The sequence below is a fragment of the Dendrobates tinctorius genome, unplaced genomic scaffold, assembly GCF_039654945.1.
Source record: "Dendrobates tinctorius isolate UK_male_01 unplaced genomic scaffold, ASM3965494v1 ptg000351l, whole genome shotgun sequence".
NCBI classification, from domain to species: Eukaryota; Metazoa; Chordata; class Amphibia; order Anura; family Dendrobatidae; genus Dendrobates; species Dendrobates tinctorius.
The window spans coordinates 3,817,037-3,841,994 of NW_027362017.1; the positions used below are offsets into that span (position 1 = coordinate 3,817,037).

The following is a 24,958-nucleotide window of genomic DNA, read 5'->3' on the forward strand; positions in this document are numbered from 1 at the left end:
TATTCACTTGTACTATTCATTTGCTGAAAGCACATTTCCCACTTAGGTACATTGTTTAGTAGACTACTGTCAAAGCATTCCACTATATTAATACCCAACACATAAGGAGCTTATAATAGTTAGAGACTGGAGTAATTACTAAATAACATTCCTCAGCTATAAGTTTATTATTATTAGCAAGACCTCTACTTATCCTCTGTTGGCTATACCCAATTCTTACACTAAGGGGCAAAAACAGGAGATCACACAAATTCTAGCTCTATAAATTTTGGACATTATAAAATATAACATACATGATCCCCATTTCAAATAATACAGAGGGATCAGTCAATGAAGAGGCTGAATTAATTCATATTCTTCAATTGTAGTTTTTAATCTCCAATTTTGTGAAGAAAAACAAAACAACTTAGTTTAAAAACAAAAAAATTTATGAAACGCTTGCCATTTTCACATTGACCACTAGATGTCATAATACTTTTGTTTTAACTTGTAGGCAATGTATCACTTTCCAGCATGCTGTGACCCTGGTTTAATATTTCAAAGTTACTACTTTTATTCATTTTTCATTCTTTTTATCACATTTATCATTAGTCTTATATAATGCCAGTTAATTGAAAAAACACAACATGAAATTCATGATAAAATACTTTTATTTACATCTAAAATGTGTAGAAAAAAAAAAAAAAAAATCACAGGATCAGTATAAAACAGTATATTATAAGTATTCTCAGAACAGCAGTAAGGAAACGATTTTATTTGGCGTAACAGGGTGACAGCAGGAAGAATTTTCAGTATGAGGCAGGTAAGGCACATGGGGTTGAGCAGCACTACTGTGGCCACCCAACCCAGGAATAGTGCCCTTACCTACCATACACTGGGGTGAGGCAGACATGGTATGTACCTTGTACCCATGAGAGGCCACTGGTTTCCAGTATGGAGTTACTCCATCTCCATTATGTGCACGGATACAATTTATTAAGGAGGGCACTGATAACTTGTATTATGTGACAATTACTATATAAAAAGAGCTATCAGAATATGTCTCCCTCTGATCTTATTTTGTATGTTTAAAATGATTTGTAGCACTCTTGTTCTGGTGCGGATGCTTATACTTTATCCACACCCAGAGCTGCATTCATAATTCTGCATCTAAAATCCACTTGTATTTTCAGCACTTATTGTAAGTTTTTGCGTGTGTAAACACACAAACAAATAGGAAAGCAATGTCAGGCCAGCTGTTTGGCTAGTAGATTTAGGATTCCTATGTGAATGAAAGGTCAGCACACTCTCCCATACACAGGAGCGCTCGCTTGGCCGAGTGCTCCAGAGTTCTTTATGAGAAGGCCACATTGGTCAGCAAGTTATCTCAGGCAGAACAATTTAACAGGCAGTTCGATATCGGACATGTGTGATCAACATTTCTCCCAACCACGAGTCCTCCGATGCCCCATGCACATTAGACCATTGATATCGTCAGGTTCAGCCGATATTTGTCCAGTTTGTATGAGGGCCTTAAGAGCTGCTCTGATAGCAGCTCATGGTGGGAGCTGGTGATTTTGCAAGATTTGTAACAGCAGCTTGTCAGGAGCGGAGAGGGAGGAGAAGGGCAGTGAGCAGATAACTGCTGTATACAAGTCAATGGGCAGGAGAGAGGAGACTGGTATGTTAACAGTTAACTATCCTGGCATGCAACTACTGCCAACACTTGGGCAGGCTTTTGTGGCCAGGATACATAGAAAACAGCTGTACACCATGAAAGATAAAAGCTGTCATCACAAGAGAACGACAGAAGAGAAAAAATGAATTACAAAAAAAAAAAAAAAAATGCTGTCTAACCAAACCAATTTAATAACCAGAGAATACCACTTTAACGCCAGGACGACACGACAACTTTGGCCACATACTCTGTGTCAAGTCAAGGTCAAAGTTGCCATCTAGGCCCAGTCTAAACCAACAATTAGACTATCGAGAGCGATACTAGGCCCTGCAGCTCACAGAAAAATCAGAATTTTGAATACAGCGCTGGATAATGGATAAGACTGGGATCTAATGCCAAATGTGAACGAAGACAATTAGTTTTGTAAGGCCACATATTTGCCGGCATGGTGCATCCGTCTGCCATGGCCAGTGGCGGCCCTCAGCCACCTCTGGATCGGAGGTCTCCTTATTGTCCACCCACCGGAGCAGTGGATGCTCCCGTCACTGGAGCGCCCCCCCTTCACCTCACATTATTACAAGTGTGGATTACAAAGTAAAATAATGAAATTATTAAATAGACCTCTCAATATGTTATCACCGTCCTGATTTCCTGGGTGCATAAATACAAAAATAATTAAGCCATCTACAAAATGCGTTAACAGATTAAAATAAAAAAATTAGGCCATATGTTACCTTCTAATCCTGCAGCCATTTTTTTTTCAACTTTTTATTTTTTTTTTTTAAATTATCTAATACTGTTTTTGAGACTAGATGTGGGAAGGAAACGCAATTATGCAACGCTCCGTGTTATATTCCGAGTGACCATCTTTTGAAAGTGAATGCTCATTAAAAAAAAAAAGTTAAAATATGGTGGACGTGACCTATTGTTATGACTTAAGGGGTAAGAAGCAAAATATGACACGAGGTATGGTGGAGAGAAGCGCAGTGTCCCATCGCTGAACGGGTCTTCGTAGTGGATGCGCTCCCATGTCACGCTGTAACAAGGGTCTACTCCACCTGCGGCACATCCTTAAGCAGCACTGTCCCCTTGCTCCAGGGTTTAGACTGGCCTCAGTAGTCGGGTGGATGCTCAGGCTCTCAGGGGGAGTCTCTGTCACCTGGTCCGGAGAGTCGGAGGGTCTCCTTATATTAGCCGTTCTTCTGGAGGAAGCTTCAAGGCAGCGTTGTTCTCTACTCGAGATCCGGCCTGCTCCTCGTTGCTGGGCCGATACGTCCCCTCCGTCTGACGCTTCTCTTTCACTTTGACTACGAAGAATGCAATGATGCCGATTATAATAATACCGCCAACTACGGACGGGACAATTATGGCAGCCAGACGCTCGGATTCCTGGAACAATAGAGAAGAGAATGGTTGGATTTCCAGTAGGTCCAACGAATGACTAGGAGATGACGAAAAAATTATTCAAAAGACTAAACCAATGAAAATAAATTAAATAATGCATTATTGGAAAGCCTCAGAGATCATTAATGGTTGCCTGCCAGATTTATCTGCTATGCGGCTTTCCCTGTTCTCCCAATAAAATGGTAAAAGGTCAAGATGGTGCATAATACGTGACACTGGTTCATCCAGAAAGCCCTACATCACTCACCGAGAGTCTGCCTGGGGACGGCGTGGTGGCTGTTTCATTTGTGGCTAAAGAGGGAATGAAAACAAAAATGTATGTAGTTAAGAAAACACTGCCACTATGTACAACAATATAACTACTATAATACTGCCCCCTATGTACAAGAATATAACTACTATAATACTGCCCCCTATGTACAAGAATATAACTACTATAATACTGCTCCTATGTACAAGAATATAACTACTATAATACTGCTCCCTATGTACAAGAATATAACTACTATAATACTGCTCCTATGTACAAGAATATAACTACTATAATACTGTCCCCTATGTACAAGAATATAACTACTATAATACTGTCCCCTATGTACAAGAATATAACTAATACTGCCCCCTATGTACAAGAATATAACTACTATAATACTGCTCCTATATACAAGAATATAACTACTATAATACTACTCCTATGTACAAGAATATAACTACTATAATACTGTCCCCTATGTACAAGAATATAACTACTATAATACTGTCCCCTATGTACAAGAATATAACTACTATAATACTGTCCCCTATGTACAAGAATATAACTAATACTGCCCCCTATGTACAAGAATATAACTACTATAATACTGCTCCTATATACAAGAATATAACTACTATAATACTGCCCCCTATGTACAAGAATATAACTACTATAATACTACTCCTATGTACAAGAATATAACTACTATAATACTGTCCCCTATGTACAAGAATATAACTACTATAATACTGTCCCCTATGTACAAGAATATAACTAATACTGCCCCCTATGTACAAGAATATAACTACTATAATACTGCCCCTATATACAAGAATATAACTACTATAATACTGCCCCTATGTACAAGAATATAACTACTATAATACTGCTCCTATATACAAGAATATAACTACTATAATACTGCTCCTATATACAAGAATATAACTACTATAATACTGCCCCTATGTACAAGAATATAACTACTATAATACTGCTCCAATGTACAAGAATATAACTACTATAATACTGCCCCTATGTACAAGAATATAACTAATATAATACTGCCCCTATGTACAAGAATATAACTACTATAATACTGCTCCCATGCACATAAATATCACCATTACAGTAGTGACTACGTGGCTTGGTCAGGATACGTTATCACAATCCTTTACCTTCCCCACAGAGCGTTGCTTGGATGAACATGGCCCCTTACACACCCAGGCCATGGGGCACAGGAGGCAAACTTGGCACATGCCAATGCCATGTCCCGGGCATGTAGGAGCAGAGAACACTTATTCCCAGCAGGTAATGTTTGTGTAATAATCATTTATCAGGGAATAGAATGTTGGGTATTCTCCGGTGAGCGGAGCCATGTTCTTGAGAACACTGTGCTTTCGGCACTTACTTATTAACTTTGATAATATGTCAGCCTCGCACCCAGGTTAAATATTACAGGGCTCCTCAGGGTGGACGGATGAGGCTTATAATTCAACTTCTTGAGCTTTGGCTCAAGGAAAACTGAGAACCTGCAATATGCCGGAAGATGAAGGGTTACACAATTATAATGGGCCGAATGCCCAGATCCACAAGAGATCCCAGACTCCGATCCCATAAGTCACGAGGCACCGGCTGTAGGAACGTGGCCCCAATGTCAGCCTATTCTGGCTTGTACAAGGTGCTGCAGACATGTCAGCTTCCTGCCATGGGCAAGTTCAGTCACTACCCCAGCCTGAGCCAGCGAGCGGAGCACAACCCTCGTGCCCAGGTACGGGAAATGTAGATCATTAGTATCCAGGAGGCTAAAGGGTCTCTACACCTCGATGAGCTTACAGTATGGCAGCATAAAGCCCCCCCAAAGCATAGATGTAGGCTGAATGATTATCCAGCCGGCAGCCATCTCCCCCGACTCCCCAATACACAGGAATGACCAGCTCAGCCGATCGCTCCTGGGGTCTCCTAGGAGAGGTACGATCCCGGGCGCCTCAGAGTCCACCGGCACCGCCTCTCATCCCCGAAAACTAAATGATCGGGTGCTGGTGATCTAATGTGCGGGATCCTTCTCCCCCAAGATCATATCTGCTGCAGGGAGTTGGAAGACCCCCACACACATTCGGCTGTTGGCTGAACGCTCCCATATTAGTGTGGTCAGACAACTCTAGCCTTCTGTGTACGGAGACTTTATGGCTAGGTTCACACCTGCATTGAAGGCTCCAGCAAACAAACATTTTTTTTTCAAGAAGAGCTGCAGTTTTTACTTTCACCATGTAATGTTCAAAATAAACAAAAAACATAGCCAACAAGGAGGCTTTCAGAAAACCCCCAGACGCTAGGCCGCTCAATGGGCACCTTGCAATGGCGTTGCATGGGGTGGCCAATGGCCTTTGGAATGAAGGTCTTTAAAATGCCGCTGTCAAACTGGATCGACTATTAAAGGGTTAACCTGTTGAAATCTGAGCTGGCTCCAGGTTCGGACTGGCACATAGGTGGAAAGGTGAATCCCCTGGTGGGCCCCCACACTCCCCTACATGAGCAGCATTTGACACCATACACTTGGCTCACTGTGTACACAGCAGCACGTCACCATACAGGACACAACCTACCCAGATCATCTGTAATATAACCGGAGAGGAGCCCTTCGGTCCGAGGCATCCAGCGCCGGAGTCGGTGCGTGCACATACTGCAGTATGGCGCCATTTTATTGAAGACACAGTGCCGGAGTTTATTGTAACACACAATCTCACCAGGTCTGTGTGACGCCATACACGCTGTCGGCCAATCATAGGCCAGAAGCTGACGTCTGCGTGCACGAAACTGGGCATATGGTAGTGACGTCATGCACCCCGTCACTTGGACGATGAAGTCAGCTGCTGGCTTCAGAAGGCTATGATGCAATGTGCTGCAAGGGAGCGAGGGAAAATGAGGAGGAGTGTTTGTTTTTTTCATGTAGTGAACAGCAGCGCAGGCAGGGTGGGGGTGCAAATGCCAGGAGGGTGTACATCGTGCCAGGATGGTGGTGGTGGGGGATGGGAGCATATACTATCTGCACTTTGTTGCCTCTGTCTGCTCTGATACCCCCCGCCTATACCCACACCTGCTCTGGTACCCCCCACCTATACCCACGCCTGTTCTGGTACCCCCCGCCTATACTCACACCTGCTCTGGTACCCCCCCCGCCTATACCCACACCTGCTCTGATACCCCCCCGCCTATACCCACGCCTGCTCTGATACCCCCCCGCCTATACCCACGCCTGCTCTGATACCCCCCCGCCTATACCCACGCCTGCTCTCTGATACCCCCCCCGCCTATACCCACGCCTGCTCTGATACCCCCCCGCCTATACCCACGCCTGCTCTCTGATACCCCCTGCCTATACCCACGCCTGCTCTCTGATACCCCCTGCCTATACCCATGCCTGCTCACTGTACGAGATGTTTTTTTCTTGACTAATATTCTGGTTATATTGCCATGCTGGCACTGGGTTTCTAAAAGGTTCGTCATCACTGCTGTGTACGTTACTTCAATAAAATGGCACCAGAGTCAGCGTGTGCGCCTACCGTGGTCTCTTGCGGCATTTTATTGAAGACTCCGTATAAGCGAATTCACAGTGTCTTTAAAATAAAAAAAAAAAAAAGCTTAAAATTAAAAATCGGACCTTTAAGAATTCTCACTACCCAGGCATAGAACGGGTTCAATATATATATATATATATATATATATATATATATATATATATATATATACACACACACACACACACACACACACACACACACACACACACAGTACAGACCAAAAGTTTGGACACACCTTCTCATTCAAAGAGTTTTCTTTATTTTCATGACAATGAAAATTGTAGATTCACTCTGAAGGACCACATGTGGAATTATATAATTAACAAAAAAGTGTGAAACAACTGAAAATATGTCTTATATTCTAGGTTCTTCAAAATAGCCACCTTTTGCTTTGATTACTGCTTTGCACACTCTTGGCATTCTCGTGATGAGCTTCAAGAGGTAGTCACCGGAAATGGTTTTCACTTCACTGGTGTGCCCTGTCAGGTTTAATAAGTGGGATTTCTTGCCTTATAAATGGGGTTGGGACCATCAGTTGTGTTGTGCAGAAGTCTGGTGGATACACAGGTGATAGTCCTACTGAATAGACTGTTAGAATTTGTATTATGGCAAGAAAAAAGCAGCTAAGTAAAGAAAAACGAGTGGCCATCATTACTTTAAGAAATGAAGGTCAGTCAGTCCGAAAAATTGGGAAAACTTTGAAAGTGTCCCCAAGTGCAGTGGCAAAAACCATCAAGCGCTACAAAGAAACTGGCTCACATGAGGACCGCCCCAGGAAAGGAAAACCAAGAGTCACCTCTGCTGCGGAGGATAAGTTCATCCGAGTCACCAGCCTCAGAAATCGCAGGATAACAGCAGCTCAGATTAGAGACCAGGTCAATGCCACACAGAGTTCTAGCAGCAGACACATCTCTACAACAACTGTTAAGAGGAGACTTTGTGCAGCAGGCCTTCATGGTAAAATAGCTGCTAGGAAACCACTGCTAAGGACAGGCAACAAGCAGAAGAGACTTGTTTGGGCTAAAGAACACAAGGAATGGACATTAGACCCGTGGAAATCTGTGCTTTGGTCTGATGAGTCTAAATTTGAGATCTTTGGTTCCAACCACCGTGTCTTTGTGCGACACAGAAAAGGTGAACGGATGGACTCTACATGCCTGGTTCCCACCATGAAGCATGGAGGAGGTGTGATGGTGTGGGGGTGCTTTGCTGGTGGCACTGTTGGGGATTTATTCAAAATTGAAGGCATACTGAACCAGCATGGTTACCACAGCATCTTGCAGCCGCATGCTATTCCATCCGGTTTGCGTTTAGTTGGACCATCATTTATTTTTCAACAGGACAATGACCCCAAACACACCTCCAGGCTGTGTAAGGGCTATTTGACCAAGAAGGAGAGTGATGGGGTGCTACTCCAGATGACCTGGCCTCCACAGTCACCAGACCTGGACCCAATCGAGATGGTTTGGGGTGAGCTGGACCGCAGAGTGAAGGCAAAAGGGCCAACAAGTGCTAAGCATCTCTGGGAACTCCCTCAAGACTGTTGGAAGACCATTTCCGGTGACTACCTCTTGACGCTCATCAAAATAATGCCAAGAGTGTGCAAAGCAGTAATCAAAGCAAAAGGTGGCTACTCTGAAGAACCCAGAATATAAGACATATTTTCAGTTGTTTCACACTTTTTTGTTAATTATATAATTCCACATGTGCTAATTCATAGTTTTGATGCCTTCAGAGTGAATCTACAATTTTCATAGTCATGAAAGTAAAGAAAACTCTGAATGAAAAGGTGTGTCCAAACTTTTGGTCTGTACTGTATATGCAAAGGAGAATGTGTGAGGAAGGGCAGTGTAATATCTGCATGATACTAAACAGTGTCAATGTTACAGGTGGGCCCTCGGGACCCCAGGCCGATAATGGTGGGCACCCATAGTGTCAATTACTCGAGAGTCGGTTGTGTAATACAGCCGGCCCCAGCACTGTACGGCGCGGGACCAGTCACCAAGGACTAATACAGATCCTGTTTTTCTGTGCTGATTGCAGATGTTCTGGCGATGATTAAGGGGGCGGCTGTCAGCAGCAGTTACAGGTTTGCTTTACAGAAGCTTCAGAGACCACAGACCATAATAGACAGAGTCTGACAGATCTATAGGAGTGTGGACATGACTCCAGCAGGGGAGAAAGAGGGTAGATGTGACCATCACAGTATTGTGGGCATGCTTTGTTAAATGTGCAGAAATCATTAAGAAATGGTGGGGGGGGAGAGCTGTGATATCTATTGTGAATGGTGGATCCTATGTTATCTACTGTATATAGAGGTGTTATCAGTCATTCTACAGGAGGAGGAGGTGAGCTGTGACATCAATCATTGTGAATGGTGGATACTGTATTTAGAGGTGTTATCAGTCATTGTACAGGAGAAGGAGGAGGTGAGCTGTAATATCACCTAATGGGAATGGTGGATCCTGTGTTATCACTGGATATAGAGGTGTCCTGTGATAATGCAATTGCCGAAAAGTGATCCCTACTGAACAGGAATAGGTGGCGGTTACTAAGAGGTTACACCGGTTGCCTGGTTACTGCCTGTACATTACAGCGACACCTCTTCTGAGGGATCAGATATCTCTGGGGCCGGTATCATCATTGCACCGTACAGCAGATCTGTAAAGCGGTGATGCCCTCAGCATGTGACGAGGCGTTCAGCATGAGGTGAACCGACTATGTATAACACCCACGGTGCAAATCAAGGGGCTGAATGACTCTCACAAACCCCCGTACCGTCCTCCCGAGCCAGTAGGGATTATTCCTTTAATGAAAAAAATTTTTTCAGCCATTCACTTCCCCTTTAAGATGAGCCGGATGTGTATTACTGATGAGACAATAAACCAAAAACTTAACCCATCGCTGTACCTTGTAAAATGACTCCCTGCCCGGAGAAGAGCAGGTTCTCCAACATATGGAGGAAGACGCTGAATGTATGGGAGCAGAGACCGAAATAAACAGCTGGAGACAGAAAACGAGCGGACGGTGGGGGTGCAGCGCTGTGCGGCTCCACGACAGCTCAGTGCCCTGTGACAGGTGTAGATCCTGTGCTGCTGATCAAGCAGAAAGGCTACGGGGCCACGTTCCGAAATCACCGCTTCTCCTGCAGGAGTCATAAAAGTCTGCTCCATTATTGTATTTTACGGCATTTTCTTTTTTTGGTCTAAATATGAGAAAAACAGATAAAGCTGGGGAAAAAAAAAAAAAAAAAAGAAGAAGGGCTCACTTTTTTTCCAGTTTCACCCCTTGTTACTTCAGCAGCAAAAATACAAAGCAACAATAGAAGATTAGGGGATGTAATTATTCCTCATCAGGTCGTTACCAGTGACGCATCGTTACGAGCATGAGGACAGGTACAAGGCATTCTGCAGCGGAGATTGCACAACGTGTTGTCATAAGTCATCGAGGTGTGGTGGTGGCGAGACACATGACGCTCACCCCTACCTAAAGTATTAAGAGCAGACATGGAGGAAGAGCTGAACGCAGAGCTACCAGTCCGGCGCTGAACTTTCCCTCTGACTGATTAGGCCTGTTTCACATTTACGTATTTTCTGTCAGTTGCAATCCGTGAAAAAGGCGGAGAACGGATCCGTGTCCGTTGAGACACTAACGGGTGCCACCGGACCATTGCTTTGCCGAGAGAGAGGAGAGGGATTTTTTTTTAGCTGGTCCCGGAACGGCATTTCATGGTTAAAATGCTTCCCGGAGTAAAGCTTCCGGGCATGCGCACTTAAAATTAGCGGACCCTCAAGGAAAAATAACGTTGCATTGTCCGTCTCATCCGCAAGGGAGCCGCTAAAATCTTGGCGGATCCGTCAAAAACGGGTGGAATGGACGACCGTCAGTCAAGATCCGCCACTAATGTAAGTCTATGGAGAAAAAAAACGGATCCGCCCCTTTTTTGGCGGATCCATTTTTTTAATAAAATTGGTGGATTTTGACTGACGACAAAAAATGGAAGTGTGAAACAGGCCTTAGCGTTATCTGCCGCCTTTCATATATGGTGGATGTGCACACTTTTTGTACGGTGCTTGCTCAGGAGCTGAGCCCGCTCCATACAGAGGAGATGCCTGCTGTAGCTGATGTGATCACATCTAGTTCCGACCGCCATCGCCTCAGCTACATGATGTGATCGTGATGCACCATACACGTATAGGCGACCAAGCGATCACGCGATCACTGGTACAAGTCACACAAGCAATAGGATAAAGCCTACGGTCATCTTACAAGATGGCGCTGATGACAGATCACCTCCAGGACACGACTCCGTATCAAAAGCTGTATGTTCCTTTAAACACTGCAGCCCCCTTCCCCAACGTGCATCCCCTTGGCCCTCCGCCTGTACCTCTGCCATTTACCTGCCTGCTCTCTAGACAGATACACAGCAGGGATGTCTGATGGCGCGGCTACAAAGGCTTCACACGAGACACGAGGAGACTTGGCCGGGGGTCTGGAGAGCTCAGAGCTCATTAATAATAAACTACCTGACACTTGTGAAGACATTTCCCCAACATTCCCTCCGTGTCAGGAATAACAACCATCACATACGTGTCCGCGCAGGGGGTCACATACTTATACACACTCCACACCCTAATAGGATTTACACGAGGCAGAAACTGGAGGAGGAAGGATGGCTGAAAGCGATGAGGTCACCGACGATGAGAGCTGGGGTGACACAAGCAGATGCAATATGACGGTGCTGTGTGAATACGCCTTAGATCACCAACAACCCAGCGTGCCAGAGAACCCCGAGGTGCCCAACTATCAATCTTAGGTAGATCCAGTATCAGGGACCCCAGGGGGCCGCACCAGCCTCCCACTGCCTCAATATAAGAGTCACAGCAGCGCTCTGAAGCCAGAATCCGAGGATCCCCCCCCCCCACCCGAGGCTGTGTGATAAGGTGTCCGTGTGACGCCACCCAACAGGCATCATATGGGGGACCCATGTCAGGTAGCGGCAGGTCATTTACTTTGCTCCCCCCCCCACAATGTGGCCTTTACTTCTGCAACGAAGGACTTGTTCAGACAAGCATATACTCAGCCCATGTGCGCCATTAAACGATGGTGGGCATGGGGGAAAACCAATCACTTTACAGACCAGAATAATGCAAGCAATGTAAACAGCTCCGACACCCATCTGCAACGGGGATGAGCACACGGGCCGGTCACGTCTGTAATTCACAGTCACAACAGGGCCGATCTCCAGTATGAGGCCGGCTGTACAGGAGCGCTGCACAAAAAACTTCCAGAGATCAACTGGGTGATAATGGCTGACAGAGTCTCATCACATGTGAAGGCTTCAACAGGAGGTCCGCTCCGCAGCCATCGGATCACCTGGGGCGGAGGCGGGTCCGCTCCGCAGCCATCGGATCACCTGGGGCGGAGGCGGGTCCGCTCCGCAGCCGGGTCACCTGGGGCGGAGGCGGGTCCGCTCCGCAGCCGGGTCATCTGGGGCGGAGGCGGGTCCGCTCCGCAGCCGGATCATTTGGGGCGGAGGCGGGTCCGCTCCGCAGCCATCGGATCATCTGGGGCGGAGGCGGGTCCGCTCCGCAGCCGGATCATTTGGGGCGGAGGCGGGTCCGCTCCGCAGCCGGATCATTTGGGCGGAGGTGGGGCCGCTCCGCAGCCGGATCATTTGGCTAACAAGGACTAAACCTACATGGGAGACCGGCAGCCGCCTGACACCCCCCAGTATGCAGACCCCCGACTCTGGGCAGGAGCAGAGCCCGCCATATTGTCATTTACCCTGCACTCACCCAACACCAGACACAGGCTGCACAGACCCGCGAGAAGCCGCAGCGGAGACACGACCAGATCCATCAGTCCAGGAGGCGCAGGTCCTAAGAAGAAAGGTGCATTAAATATGGCGACAATCATTCCTTATAACTCAGGGGAACTACAAGTCCCAGCACTCACTGGCTGGGGGCACTACAAGTCCCAACATGCACTAACTACAGGGGGCATTCACAATCAGCCAGTCCTCCTGAAACTTAGAGAACTTGAAGACCTTACAATTTTCACAAACGCATCTGAAAGAACTAAAAGTCTCAGAAGTGACAGGCTGGGCTGGAAAACTACAAGTCCCACAATGCAAAGAAAGCAATAAAGCAACAAAGTCATGAGCAGTAATGCAGGAACATAACCGGTGGGACTACAAGTACCAGCATGCACAGACGACAGGTCTGAGGCACTCCCGGATAGCAGGAGATCTCTGGGTGACTGCTGGGAATGGCTGCACCTGTGCCCGGCACCGAGAGCCCTGCCGCTCCGCGGTCACCGCACGGTCCTCATCTATAGGTGACCAGCTTATAGTATATACAGGACGCGGCTCACCTGCCCGAAACTCGCAGACTCCGCCCACACGGCGCTACACGTGACCCCGCCCTTACACCTGAGAAACTTCCGGGAACACCCGAACCTAAACCGGCCGTCATTTCCGGAGTCACCTGTACACCACGGAAAGGACTTCCGGATGCTCACCTGTACGGACTTCCGGATGCTCACCTGTACGGACTTCCGGATGCTCACCTGTACTGACTGATGTGCTCCATACTTCCGGGAGCTCACCTATGCGCGAGCAGGTGTAAATAAATAGTTTGTGCCCCGTATGTAAGGACAGGAGATAGACGCTGTATACTGTATATAAGGAGAGGAGATAGACGCTGTATACTGTATATAAGGAGAGGAGATAGACAATGTGTACTGTATATAAGGAGAGGGGATAGACAATGTGTACTGTATATAAGGAGAGGGGATAGACGCTGTATACTGTATATAAGGAGAGGGGACAGACGCTGTATACTGTATATAAGGAGAGGAGATAGACAATGTGTACTGTATATAAGGAGAGGGGATAGACAATGTGTACTGTATATAAGGAGAGGGGATAGACGCTGTATACTGTATATAAGGAGAGGGGACAGACGCTGTATACTGTATATAAGGAGAGGGGATAGACAATGTGTACTGTATATAAGGAGAGGGGATAGACAATGTGTACTGTATATAAGGAGAGGGGATAGACGCTGGATACTGTATATAAGGAGAGGGGATAGATGCTGTATACTGTATATAAGGAGAGGGGATAGACGCTGTATACTGTATATAAGGAGAGGGGATAGACACTGTGTACTGTATATAAGGAGAGGGGATAGACAATGTGTACTGTATATAAGGAGAGGGGATAGACGCTGGATACTGTATATAAGGAGAGGGGATAGACAATGTGTACTGTATATAAGGAGAGGGGATAGACGCTGGATACTGTATATAAGGGGAGGGGATAGACGCTGGATACTGTATATAAGGAGAGCGGACAGACGCTGTATACTGTATATAAGGAGAGGGGATAGACAATGTGTACTGTATATAAGGAGAGGGGATAGACGCTGTATACTGTATATAAGGAGAGGGGACAGACGCTGTATACTGTATATAAGGAGAGGGGATAGACAATGTGTACTGTATATAAGGAGAGGGGATAGACAATGTGTACTGTATATAAGGAGAGGGGATAGACGCTGGATACTGTATATAAGGAGAGGGGACAGACGCTGTATACTGTATATAAGGAGAGGGGATAGACAATGTGTACTGTATATAAGGAGAGGGGATAGACAATGTGTACTGTATATAAGGAGAGGGGATAGACGCTGGATACTGTATATAAGGAGAGGGGATAGACGCTGGATACTGTATATAAGGAGAGGGGATAGACGCTGTATACTGTATATAAGGAGAGGGGATAGACACTGTGTACTGTATATAAGGAGAGGGGATAGACGCTGTATACTGTATATAAGGAGAGAGGATAGACGCTGGATACTGTATATAAGGAGAGCGGACAGACGCTGTATACTGTATATAAGGAGAGGGGATAGACAATGTGTACTGTATATAAGGAGAGGGGATAGACAATGTGTACTGTATATAAGGAGAGGGGATAGACGCTGGATACTGTATATAAGGAGAGGGGATAGATGCTGTATACTGTATATAAGGAGAGGGGATAGACGCTGTATACTGTATATAAGGAGAGGGGATAGACACTGTGTACTGTATATAAGGAGAGGGGATAGACGCTGTACTGTATATAAGGAGAGGGGATAGACGCTGTATACTGTATATAAGGAGAGGGGACAGACGCTGTATACTGTATATAAGGAGAGGGGATAGACACTGTACTGTATATAAGGAGAGGGGATAGACGCTGTATACTGTATATAAGGAGAGGGGATAGACACTGTATACTGTATATAAGGAGAGGGGATAGACACTGTATACTGTATATAAGGAGAGGGGATAGACACTGTACTGCATATAAGGAGAGGGGATAGACACTGTACTGTATATAAGGAGAGGGGATAGACGCTGTATACTGCATATAAGGAGAGGGGATAGACGCTGTATACTGCATATAAGGAGAGGGGATAGACGCTGTATACTGCATATAAGGAGAGGGGATAGACGCTGTATACTGTATATAAGGAGAGGGGATAGACGCTGTATACTGTATATAAGGAGAGGGGATAGACGCTGCATACTGTATATAAGGAGAGGGGATAGACGCTGTATACTGTATATAAGGAGAGGGGATAGACACTGTACTGTATATAAGGAGAGGGGATAGACGCTGTATACTGTATATAAGGAGAGGGGATAGACACTGTACTGCATATAAGGAGAGGGGATAGACACTGTACTGTATATAAGGAGAGGGGATAGACGCTGTATACTGCATATAAGGAGAGGGGATAGACGCTGTATACTGCATATAAGGAGAGGGGATAGACGCTGTATACTGCATATAAGGAGAGGGGATAGACGCTGTATACTGTATATAAGGAGAGAAGATAGACCCTGTATACTGTATATAAGGAGATGGGATAGACGCTGTATACTGTATATAAGGAGATGGGATAGACGCTGTATACTGTATATAAGGAGAGGGGATAGACGCTGTATACTGTATATACGGAGAGGGGATAGACGCTGTATACTGTATATAAGGAGAGGGGATAGACACTGCACTGTATATAAGGAGAGGGGATAGACGCTGTATACTGTATATAAGGAGAGGGGATAGACGCTGTATACTGTATATAAGGAGAGAGGATAGACCCTGTATACTGTATATAAGGAGAGGGGATAGACGCTGTATACTGTATATAAGGAGAGGGGATAGACGCTGTATACTGCATATAAGGAGAGGGGATAGACGCTGTATACTGCATATAAGGAGAGGGGATAGACGCTGTATACTGCATATAAGGAGAGGGGATAGACGCTGTATACTGTATATAAGGAGAGGGGATAGACGCTGTATACTGTATATAAGGAGAGGGGATAGACGCTGTATACTGTATATAAGGAGAGGGGATAGACACTGCACTGTATATAAGGAGAGGGGATAGACGCTGTATACTGTATATAAGGAGAGGGGATAGACACTGCACTGTATATAAGGAGAGGGGATAGACGCTGTATACTGTATATAAGGAGAGAGGATAGACCCTGTATACTGTATATAAGGAGAGGGGATAGACGCTGTATACTGTATATAAGGAGAGGGGATAGACGCTGTATACTGCATATAAGGAGAGGGGATAGACGCTGTATACTGCATATAAGGAGAGGGGATAGACGCTGTATACTGCATATAAGGAGAGGGGATAGACGCTGTATACTGCATATAAGGAGAGGGGATAGACGCTGTATACTGCATATAAGGAGAGGGGATAGACGCTGTATACTGTATATAAGGAGAGAGGATAGACCCTGTATACTGTATATAAGGAGAGGGGATAGACGCTGTATACTGTATATAAGGAGAGGGGATAGACGCTGTATACTGTATATAAGGAGAGGGGATAGACGCTGTATACTGTATATAAGGAGAGGGGATAGACGCTGTATACTGTATATACGGAGAGGGGATAGACGCTGTATACTGTATATAAGGAGAGGGGATAGACGCTGTATACTGTATATAAGGAGAGGGGATAGACACTGTATATAAGGAGAGGGGATAGACGCTGTATACTGTATATAAGGAGAGGGGATAGACACTGCACTGTATATAAGGAGAGGGGATAGACGCTGTATACTGTATATAAGGAGAGAGGATAGACCCTGTATACTGTATATAAGGAGAGGGGATAGACGCTGTATACAAGGAGAGGGGATATACACTGTATACTGTATATAAGGAGAGGGGATAGACACTGTATATAAGGAGAGGGGATAGACACTGTATACTGTATATAAGGACAGGGGATAGACACTGTATACTGTATATAAGGAGAGGGGATAGACACTGTATACTGTATATAAGGAGAGGGGATAGACACTGTGTACTGTATATAAGGAGAGGGGATAGACACTGTGGACTGAATATAAGGACAGGGGATAGACACTGTACTGTATATAAGGAGAGGGGATAGACGCTGTACTGTATATAAGGAGAGGGGATAGACGCTGTATACTGTATATAAGGACAGGGGATAGACACTGTATACTGTATATAAAGAGAGGGGATATACCCTGTATACTGTATATAAGAGGGGATAGACACTACTGTATATAAGGAGAGGAGATAGACCCTGTATACTGTATATAAGGACGGGGGATAGACACTGTACTGTATATAAGGAGAGGGGATAGACACTGTGTACTGTATATAAGGAGAGGGGATAGACGCTGTATACTGTATATAAGGAGAGGGGATAGACGCTGTATACTGTATATAAGGAGAGAGGATAGACACTGTATACTGTATATAAGGACAGGGGATAGACACTGTACTGCATATAAGGAGAGGAGATAGACACTGTGTACTGTATATAAGGACAGGGGATAGACACTGTGTACTGTATATAAGGAGAGGAGATAGACACTGTGTACTGTATATAAGGAGAGAGGATATACACTGTGTACTGTATATAAGGAGAGAGGATATACCCTGTGTACTGTATATAAGGAGAGAGGATAGATACTGCACTGTATATAAGGAGAGGGGATAGACACTGTGTACTGTATATAAGGAGAGGGGATAGACACTGTGTACTGTATATAAGGAGAGGGGATAGACACTATACTGTATATAAGGAGAGAGGATAGACACTGTATACTGTATATAAGGACAGGGGATAGACACTGTACTGTATATAAGGACAGGGGATAGACACTGTACTGTATATAAGGACAGGGGATAGACACTGTACTGTATATAAGGAGAGGAGATAGACACTGTGTACTGTATATAAGGAGAGAGGATACACACGGTGTACTGTATATAAGGAGAGAGGATATACCCTGTGTACTGTATATAAGGAGAGAGGATAGATACTGCACTGTATATAAGGAGAGGGGATAGACACTGTGTACTGTATATAAGGAGAGGGGATAGACACTGTGTACTGTATATAAGGAGAGGGGATAGACACTATACTGTATATAAGGAGAGAGGATAGACCCTGTGTACTGTATATAAGGAGAGGGGATAGACACTGTGTACTGTATATAAGGAGAGGGGATAGACACTGTGTACTGTATATAAGGAGAGAGGATAGAGCCTGTGTACTGTATATAAGGAGAGGGGATAGACACTGTGTACTGTATATAAGGAGAGGGGATAGACACTGTGTACTGTATATAAGGAGAGGGGATAGACACTGTGTACTGTATATAAGGAGAGGGGATAGACACTGTGTACTGTATATAAGGAGAGGGGATAGACACTGTATACTGTATATAAGGAGAGGGGATAGACACTGTATACTGTATATAAGGAGAGGGGATAGACACTGTGCACTGTATATAAGGAGTGGGGATAGACACTGTATACTGTATATAAGGAGAGAGGATAGATACTGAATATAAGGACGGGATAGACACTGTACTGTATATAAGGAGAGGGGATACACTGTATACTGTATATAAGGAGAGGGGATAGACACTGTATACTGTATATAAGGACAGGGGATAGACACTGTACTGCATATAAGGAGAGGGGATAGACACTGTATACTGTATATAAGGAGAGGGGATAGACACTGTGTACTGTATATAAGGAGAGGGGATAGACACTGTGTACTGTATATAAGGAGAGGGGATAGACACTGTGTACTGTATATAAGGAGAGAGGATAGACCCTGTATACTGTATATAAGGAGAGGGGATAGACACTGTACTGTATATAAGGAGAGGGGATAGACACTGTATACTGTACATAAGGAGAGGGGATAGACCCTGTGTTCTGTATATAAGGAGAGGGGATAGACACTGTATATAAGGAGTGGGGATAGACCCTGTATACTGTATATAAGGACAGGGGAAAGACCCTGTATACTGTAGATAAGGAGAGGGGATACACTATACTGTATATAAGGAGAGGGGATAGACACTATACTGTACATAAGGAGAGGGGATAGACACTGTATACTGTATATAAGGAGAGGGGATAGACCCTGTGTACTGTATATAAGGAGAGGGGATAGACACTGTATATAAGAAGTGGGGATAGACCCTGTATACTGTATATAAGGACAGGGGATAGACCCTGTATACTGTATATAAGGACAGGGGAAAGACCCTGTATACTGTAGATATGGAGAGGGGATAGACACTATACTGTATATAAGGAGAGGGGATAGACACTATACTGTATATAAGGAGAGGGGATAGACACTGTATACTGAATATAAGGACAGGGGATAGACACTGTATACTGTATATAAGGAGAGGGGGTAGACACTGTACTGTATATAAGGAGAGGGGATAGACACTACTGTATATAAGGAGAGGGGATAGACACTGTATACTGTATATAAGGAGAGGGGATAGACACTGTATACTGTATATAAGGAGAGGGGATAGACACTGTATACTGTATATAAGGAGAGGGGATAGACCCTGTGTACTGTATATAAGGAGAGGGGATAGACACTGTATATAAGGAGTGGGGATAGACCCCTGTATACTGTATATAAGGACAGGGGATAGACCCTGTATACTGTATATAAGGACAGGGGAAAGACCCTGTATACTGTATATAAGGAGAGAGGATAGACCCTGTATACTGTATATAAGGAGAGGGGATAGACACTGTACTGTATATAAGGAGAGGGGATAGACACTGTATTCTGTATATAAGGAGAGGGGATAGACCCTGTGTACTGTATATAAGGAGAGAGGATAGACACTGTATATAAGGAGTGGGGATAGACCCTGTATACTGTATATAAGGACAGGGGAAAGACCCTGTATACTGTAGATAAGGAGAGGGGATAGACACTATACTGTATATAAGGAGAGGGGATAGACACTATACTGTATATAAGGAGAGGGGATAGACACTGTATACTGTATATAAGGAGAGGGGATAGACCCTGTGTACTGTATATAAGGAGAGGGGATAGACACTATATAAGGAGTGGGGATAGACCCTGTATACTGTATATAAGGACAGGGGATAGACCCTGTATACTGTATATAAGGACAGGGGAAAGACCCTGTATACTGTATATAAGGAGAGGGGATAGACACTATACTGTATATAAGGAGAGGGGATAGACACTATACTGTATATAAGGAGAGGGGATAGACACTGTATACTGAATATAAGGACAGGGGATAGACACTGTATACTGTATATAAGGAGAGGGGATAGACACTGTATACTGTATATAAGGAGAGGGGATAGACACTGTACTGTATATAAGGAGAGGGGATAGACACTGTACTGTATATAAGGAGAGGGGATAGACACTGTATATAAGGAGAGGGGATAGACACTGTATACTGTATATAAGGAGAGGGGATAGACACTGTATATAAGGAGAGGGGATAGACACTGTATACTGTATATAAGGAGAGGGGATAGACCCTGTGTACTGTATATAAGGAGAGGGGATAGACACTGTATATAAGGAGTGGGGATAGACCCTGTATACTGTATATAAGGAGAGGGGATAGACACTGTATATAAGGAGTGGGGATAGACCCTGTATACTGTATATAAGGACAGGGGATAGACCCTGTATACTGTATATAAGGACAGGGGAAAGACCCTGTATACTGTATATAAGGAGAGGGGATAGACACTATACTGTATATAAGGAGAGGGGATAGACACTGTATACTGAATATAAGGACAGGGGATAGACACTGTGTACCGTATATAAGGAGAGGGGATAGACACTGTGTACTGTATATAAGGAGAGGGGATAGACACTATACTGTATATAAGGAGAGGGGATAGACACTGTATACTGAATATAAGGACAGGGGATAGACACTGTGTACCGTATATAAGGAGAGGGGATAGACACTGTGTACTGTATATAAGGAGAGGGGATAGACACTATACTGTATATAAGGAGAGGGGATAGACACTGTGTACTGTATATAAGGACAGGGGATAGACACTGTGTACCATATATAAGGAGAGGGGATAGACACTGTATAATGTATATAAACACAGTTAAGGCATACGCTGAAAAGTGTCGCATGTTCATGGTCACTCACAGCTGCTCCCATACAGCTACAAACCTAACTTTTATTAATGTCATATTTAGTCACAAAGTGAGCGTCTACCCTTTGGGCTTCCATACACTATGGCACTGCATTAAAAATATCTTATAGACCAAAATAAATGACTCTCCTATTTAAATCAAGGAAAACTATAAAGACACTAGCCAAGGGTAATAAAAAAATATTAAACAATTAAGGCAAAATTAAAAATATCTATAAAAGGAGAATGTCAGACATAGGCATGAGCCACACAAGGGACCTCCAATCACAGAGCTAAATGGTGCATACAAAAATATCCTAATACACCAATAATACAAGTGATAGACAGTAATTCACATCCCAAAATATGGATTGATATGATAAATATATTGTGGAGTAAAAATCCTTAATCGTTATCAACACCTCATAACTGTGTGCCGTATATAGGGGCAGACGCCTCCCCGTGTGCCGTATATAAGGGCAGACGCCTCCCCGTGTGCCGTATATAAGGGCAGACGCCTCCCCGTGTGCCGTATATAAGGGCAGACGCCTCCCCGTGTGCCGTATATAAGGGCAGACGCCTCCCCGTGTGCCGTATATAAGGGCAGACGCCTCCCCGTGTGCCGTATATAAGGGCAGACGCCTCCCCGTGTGCCGTATATAAGGGCAGACGCCTCCCCGTGTGCCGTATATAAGGGCAGACGCCTCCCCGTGTGCCGTATATAAGGGCAGACGCCTCCCCGTGTGCCGTATATAAGGGCAGACGCCTCCCCGTGTGCCGTATATAAGGGCAGACGCCTCCCCGTGTGCCGTATATAAGGGCAGACGCCTCCCCGTGTGCCGTATATAAGGGCAGACGCCTCCCCGTGTGCCGTATATAAGGGCAGACGCCTCCCCGTGTGCCGTATATAAGGGCAGACGCCTCCCCGTGTGCCGTATATAAGGGCAGACGCCTCCCCGTGTGCCGTATATAAGGGCAGACGCCTCCCCGTGTGCCGTATATAAGGGCAGACGCCTCCCCGTGTGCCGTATATAAGGGCAGACGCCTCCCCGTGTGCCGTATATAAGGGCAGACGCCTCCCCGTGTGCCGTATATAAGGGCAGACGCCTCCCCGTGTGCCGTATATAAGGGCAGACGCCTCCCCGTGTGCCGTATATAAGGGCAGACGCCTCCCCGTGTGCCGTATATAAGGGCAGACGCCTCCCCGTGTGCCGTATATAAGGGCAGACGCCTCCCCGTGTGCCGTATATAAGGGCAGACGCCTCCCCGTGTGCCGTATATAAGGGCAGACGCCTCCCCGTGTGCCGTATATAAGGGCAGACGCCTCCCCGTGTGCCGTATATAAGGGCAGACGCCTCCCCGTGTGCCGTATATAAGGGCAGACGCCTCCCCGTGTGCCGTATATAAGGGCAGACGCCTCCCCGTGTGCCGTATATAAGGGCAGACGCCTCCCCGTGTGCCGTATATAAGGGCAGACGCCTCCCCGCGTGCCGTATATAAGGGCAGACGCCTCCCCGCGTGCCGTATATAAGGGCAGACGCCTCCCCGCGTGCCGTATATAAGGGCAGACGCCTCCCCGCGTGCCGTATATAAGGGCAGACGCCTCCCCGCGTGCCGTATATAAGGGCAGACGCCTCCCCGCGTGCCGTATATAAGGGCAGACGCCTCCCCGCGTGCCGTATATAAGGGCAGACGCCTCCCCGCGTGCCGTATATAAGGGCAGACGCCTCCCCGCGTGCCGTATATAAGGGCAGACGCCTCCCCGCGTGCCGTATATAAGGGCAGACGCCTCCCCGCGTGCCGTATATAAGGGCAGACGCCTCCCCGCGTGCCGTATATAAGGGCAGACGCCTCCCCGCGTGCCGTATATAAGGGCAGACGCCTCCCCGCGTGCCGTATATAAGGGCAGACGCCTCCCCGCGTGCCGTATATAAGGGCAGACGCCTCCCCGCGTGCCGTATATAAGGGCAGACGCCTCCCCGCGTGCCGTATATAAGGGCAGACGCCTCCCCGCGTGCCGTATATAAGGGCAGACGCCTCCCCGCGTGCCGTATATAAGGGCAGACGCCTCCCCGCGTGCCGTATATAAGGGCAGACGCCTCCCCGCGTGCCGTATATAAGGGCAGACGCCTCCCCGCGTGCCGTATATAAGGGCAGACGCCTCCGCGCGTGCCGTATATAAGGGCAGACGCCTCCGCGCGTGCCGTATATAAGGGCAGACGCCTCCGCGCGTGCCGTATATAAGGGCAGACGCCTCCGCGCGTGCCGTATATAAGGGCAGACGCCTCCGCGCGTGCCGTATATAAGGGCAGACGCCTCCCCGTGTGCCGTATATAAGGGCAGACGCCTCCGCGTGTGCCGTATATAAGGGCAGACGCCTCCTCGTGTGCCGTATACAAGGGCAGACGCCTCCTCGTGTGCCGTATATAAAGGCAGACGCCCCTCTGTGTGCAGTATACAAGGGCAGACGCCTCTCCGTGTGCAATATACAAGGGCAGACGCCTACCTGTGTGCAGTATAAAAGGGCAGACGCCTCCTCGTGTGCCGTATTTAAGGTCAGATGCCTCCCCATGTGCCGTATATAAGGGCAGACGCCTGCCCGTGTGCCATATATAAGAGCAGATTCCTCTCCGTGTGCAGTATACAAGGGCAGACGCCTCCTCGTGTGCCATATATAAAGGCAGACGCTCCTCCATTTGCAGTATACAAGGGCAGACGCCTCCTCGTTGTGCCGTATATAAAGGCAGACGCCCCTCCATTTGCAGTATACAAGGGCAGACGCCTCTCCGTGTGCAGTATACAAGGGCAGACGCCTCTCCGTGTGCAGTATACAAGGGCAGACGCCTCCTCATGTGCCATATATAAAGGCAGACGCCCCTCCGTTTGCAGTATATAAGGGCAGACGCCTCCTCATGTGCCATATATAAAGGCAGACGCCCCTCCGTTTGCAGTATATAAGGGCAGACGCCTCCTCGTTGTGCCGTATATAAAGGCAGACACCTCTCCGTTTGCATGCTGGCCAGCGGGAGACCAGCGACGAAATATATGTCCAGAGGTTTCTTGCGGTATTCCCCCGCTCGTGTACCCCCCAGCTGACGAGCGGGAGAATACCGCGTCCCACCTGTGTATGCCACCTCCTTATCTAAACAAGCTTCATATGGACCCATTTACCTCCTGGACTATACAGCACTAGTTTCAAACAGATTAAGCGTCCATGATACCTCCAAGGAGATTTATACATTTCTCTATGTATGGTTATATATTCCTTTTTGCAAGGCATTTAAATCAGTATATCCACTCTTATAATAATAGGAGATACCATTTAGATCAACATGACATTCTGAAATCTCCATAGGAATCCTTACTTGGGTACCGGATTAGTATTTCGCGATAGCAGTCGGCAGACTGAGGAAGGCCGATAATAGGCCGAAACGTTTCCAGGACTGCAATAAATTATAAAATAAATCTAATTTGCAAAGGATTATTCAGTTGAGTGCCAAGTTACTTTAGTA

The 24,958-nt window shown here is 46.0% G+C and overlaps 2 protein-coding genes across 4 annotated transcripts in view; one reads left to right on the forward strand and one right to left on the reverse strand.

The window, feature by feature from the left end:
- Nucleotides 1-632: 632 nt before the first annotated feature.
- Nucleotides 633-24,355, reverse strand: CRB3 (crumbs cell polarity complex component 3). 3 transcript variants are annotated; one of them, XM_073562468.1, is made up of 4 exons: nucleotides 23,953-24,355; nucleotides 12,691-12,774; nucleotides 3,309-3,352; nucleotides 633-3,046 (listed from the first exon to the last, which is right to left on the reverse strand). In XM_073562468.1, exons 1-4 carry the CDS (start codon nucleotides 24,296-24,298, stop codon nucleotides 2,843-2,845), a joined length of 678 nt encoding a protein of 225 aa, XP_073418569.1. In that variant the 5' UTR covers nucleotides 24,299-24,355; the 3' UTR covers nucleotides 633-2,842. The 3 variants fall into 3 exon arrangements, with proteins under 3 accessions (XP_073418569.1, XP_073418571.1, XP_073418570.1); XM_073562470.1 differs by lacking the exon at nucleotides 23,953-24,355 and adding an exon at nucleotides 13,268-13,406; XM_073562469.1 differs by lacking the exon at nucleotides 23,953-24,355 and adding an exon at nucleotides 13,096-13,253.
- The window catches only part of SLC25A23 (solute carrier family 25 member 23), a 28,293-nt gene continuing 16,739 nt past the window's right edge, over nucleotides 13,405-24,958 (forward strand). The window contains exon 1 of the mRNA XM_073562467.1: nucleotides 13,405-13,515. Coding sequence (XP_073418568.1) covers nucleotides 13,504-13,515 — 12 coding nt within the window. The 5' untranslated portion in view covers nucleotides 13,405-13,503. The remainder of the gene's footprint in view (nucleotides 13,516-24,958) is intronic.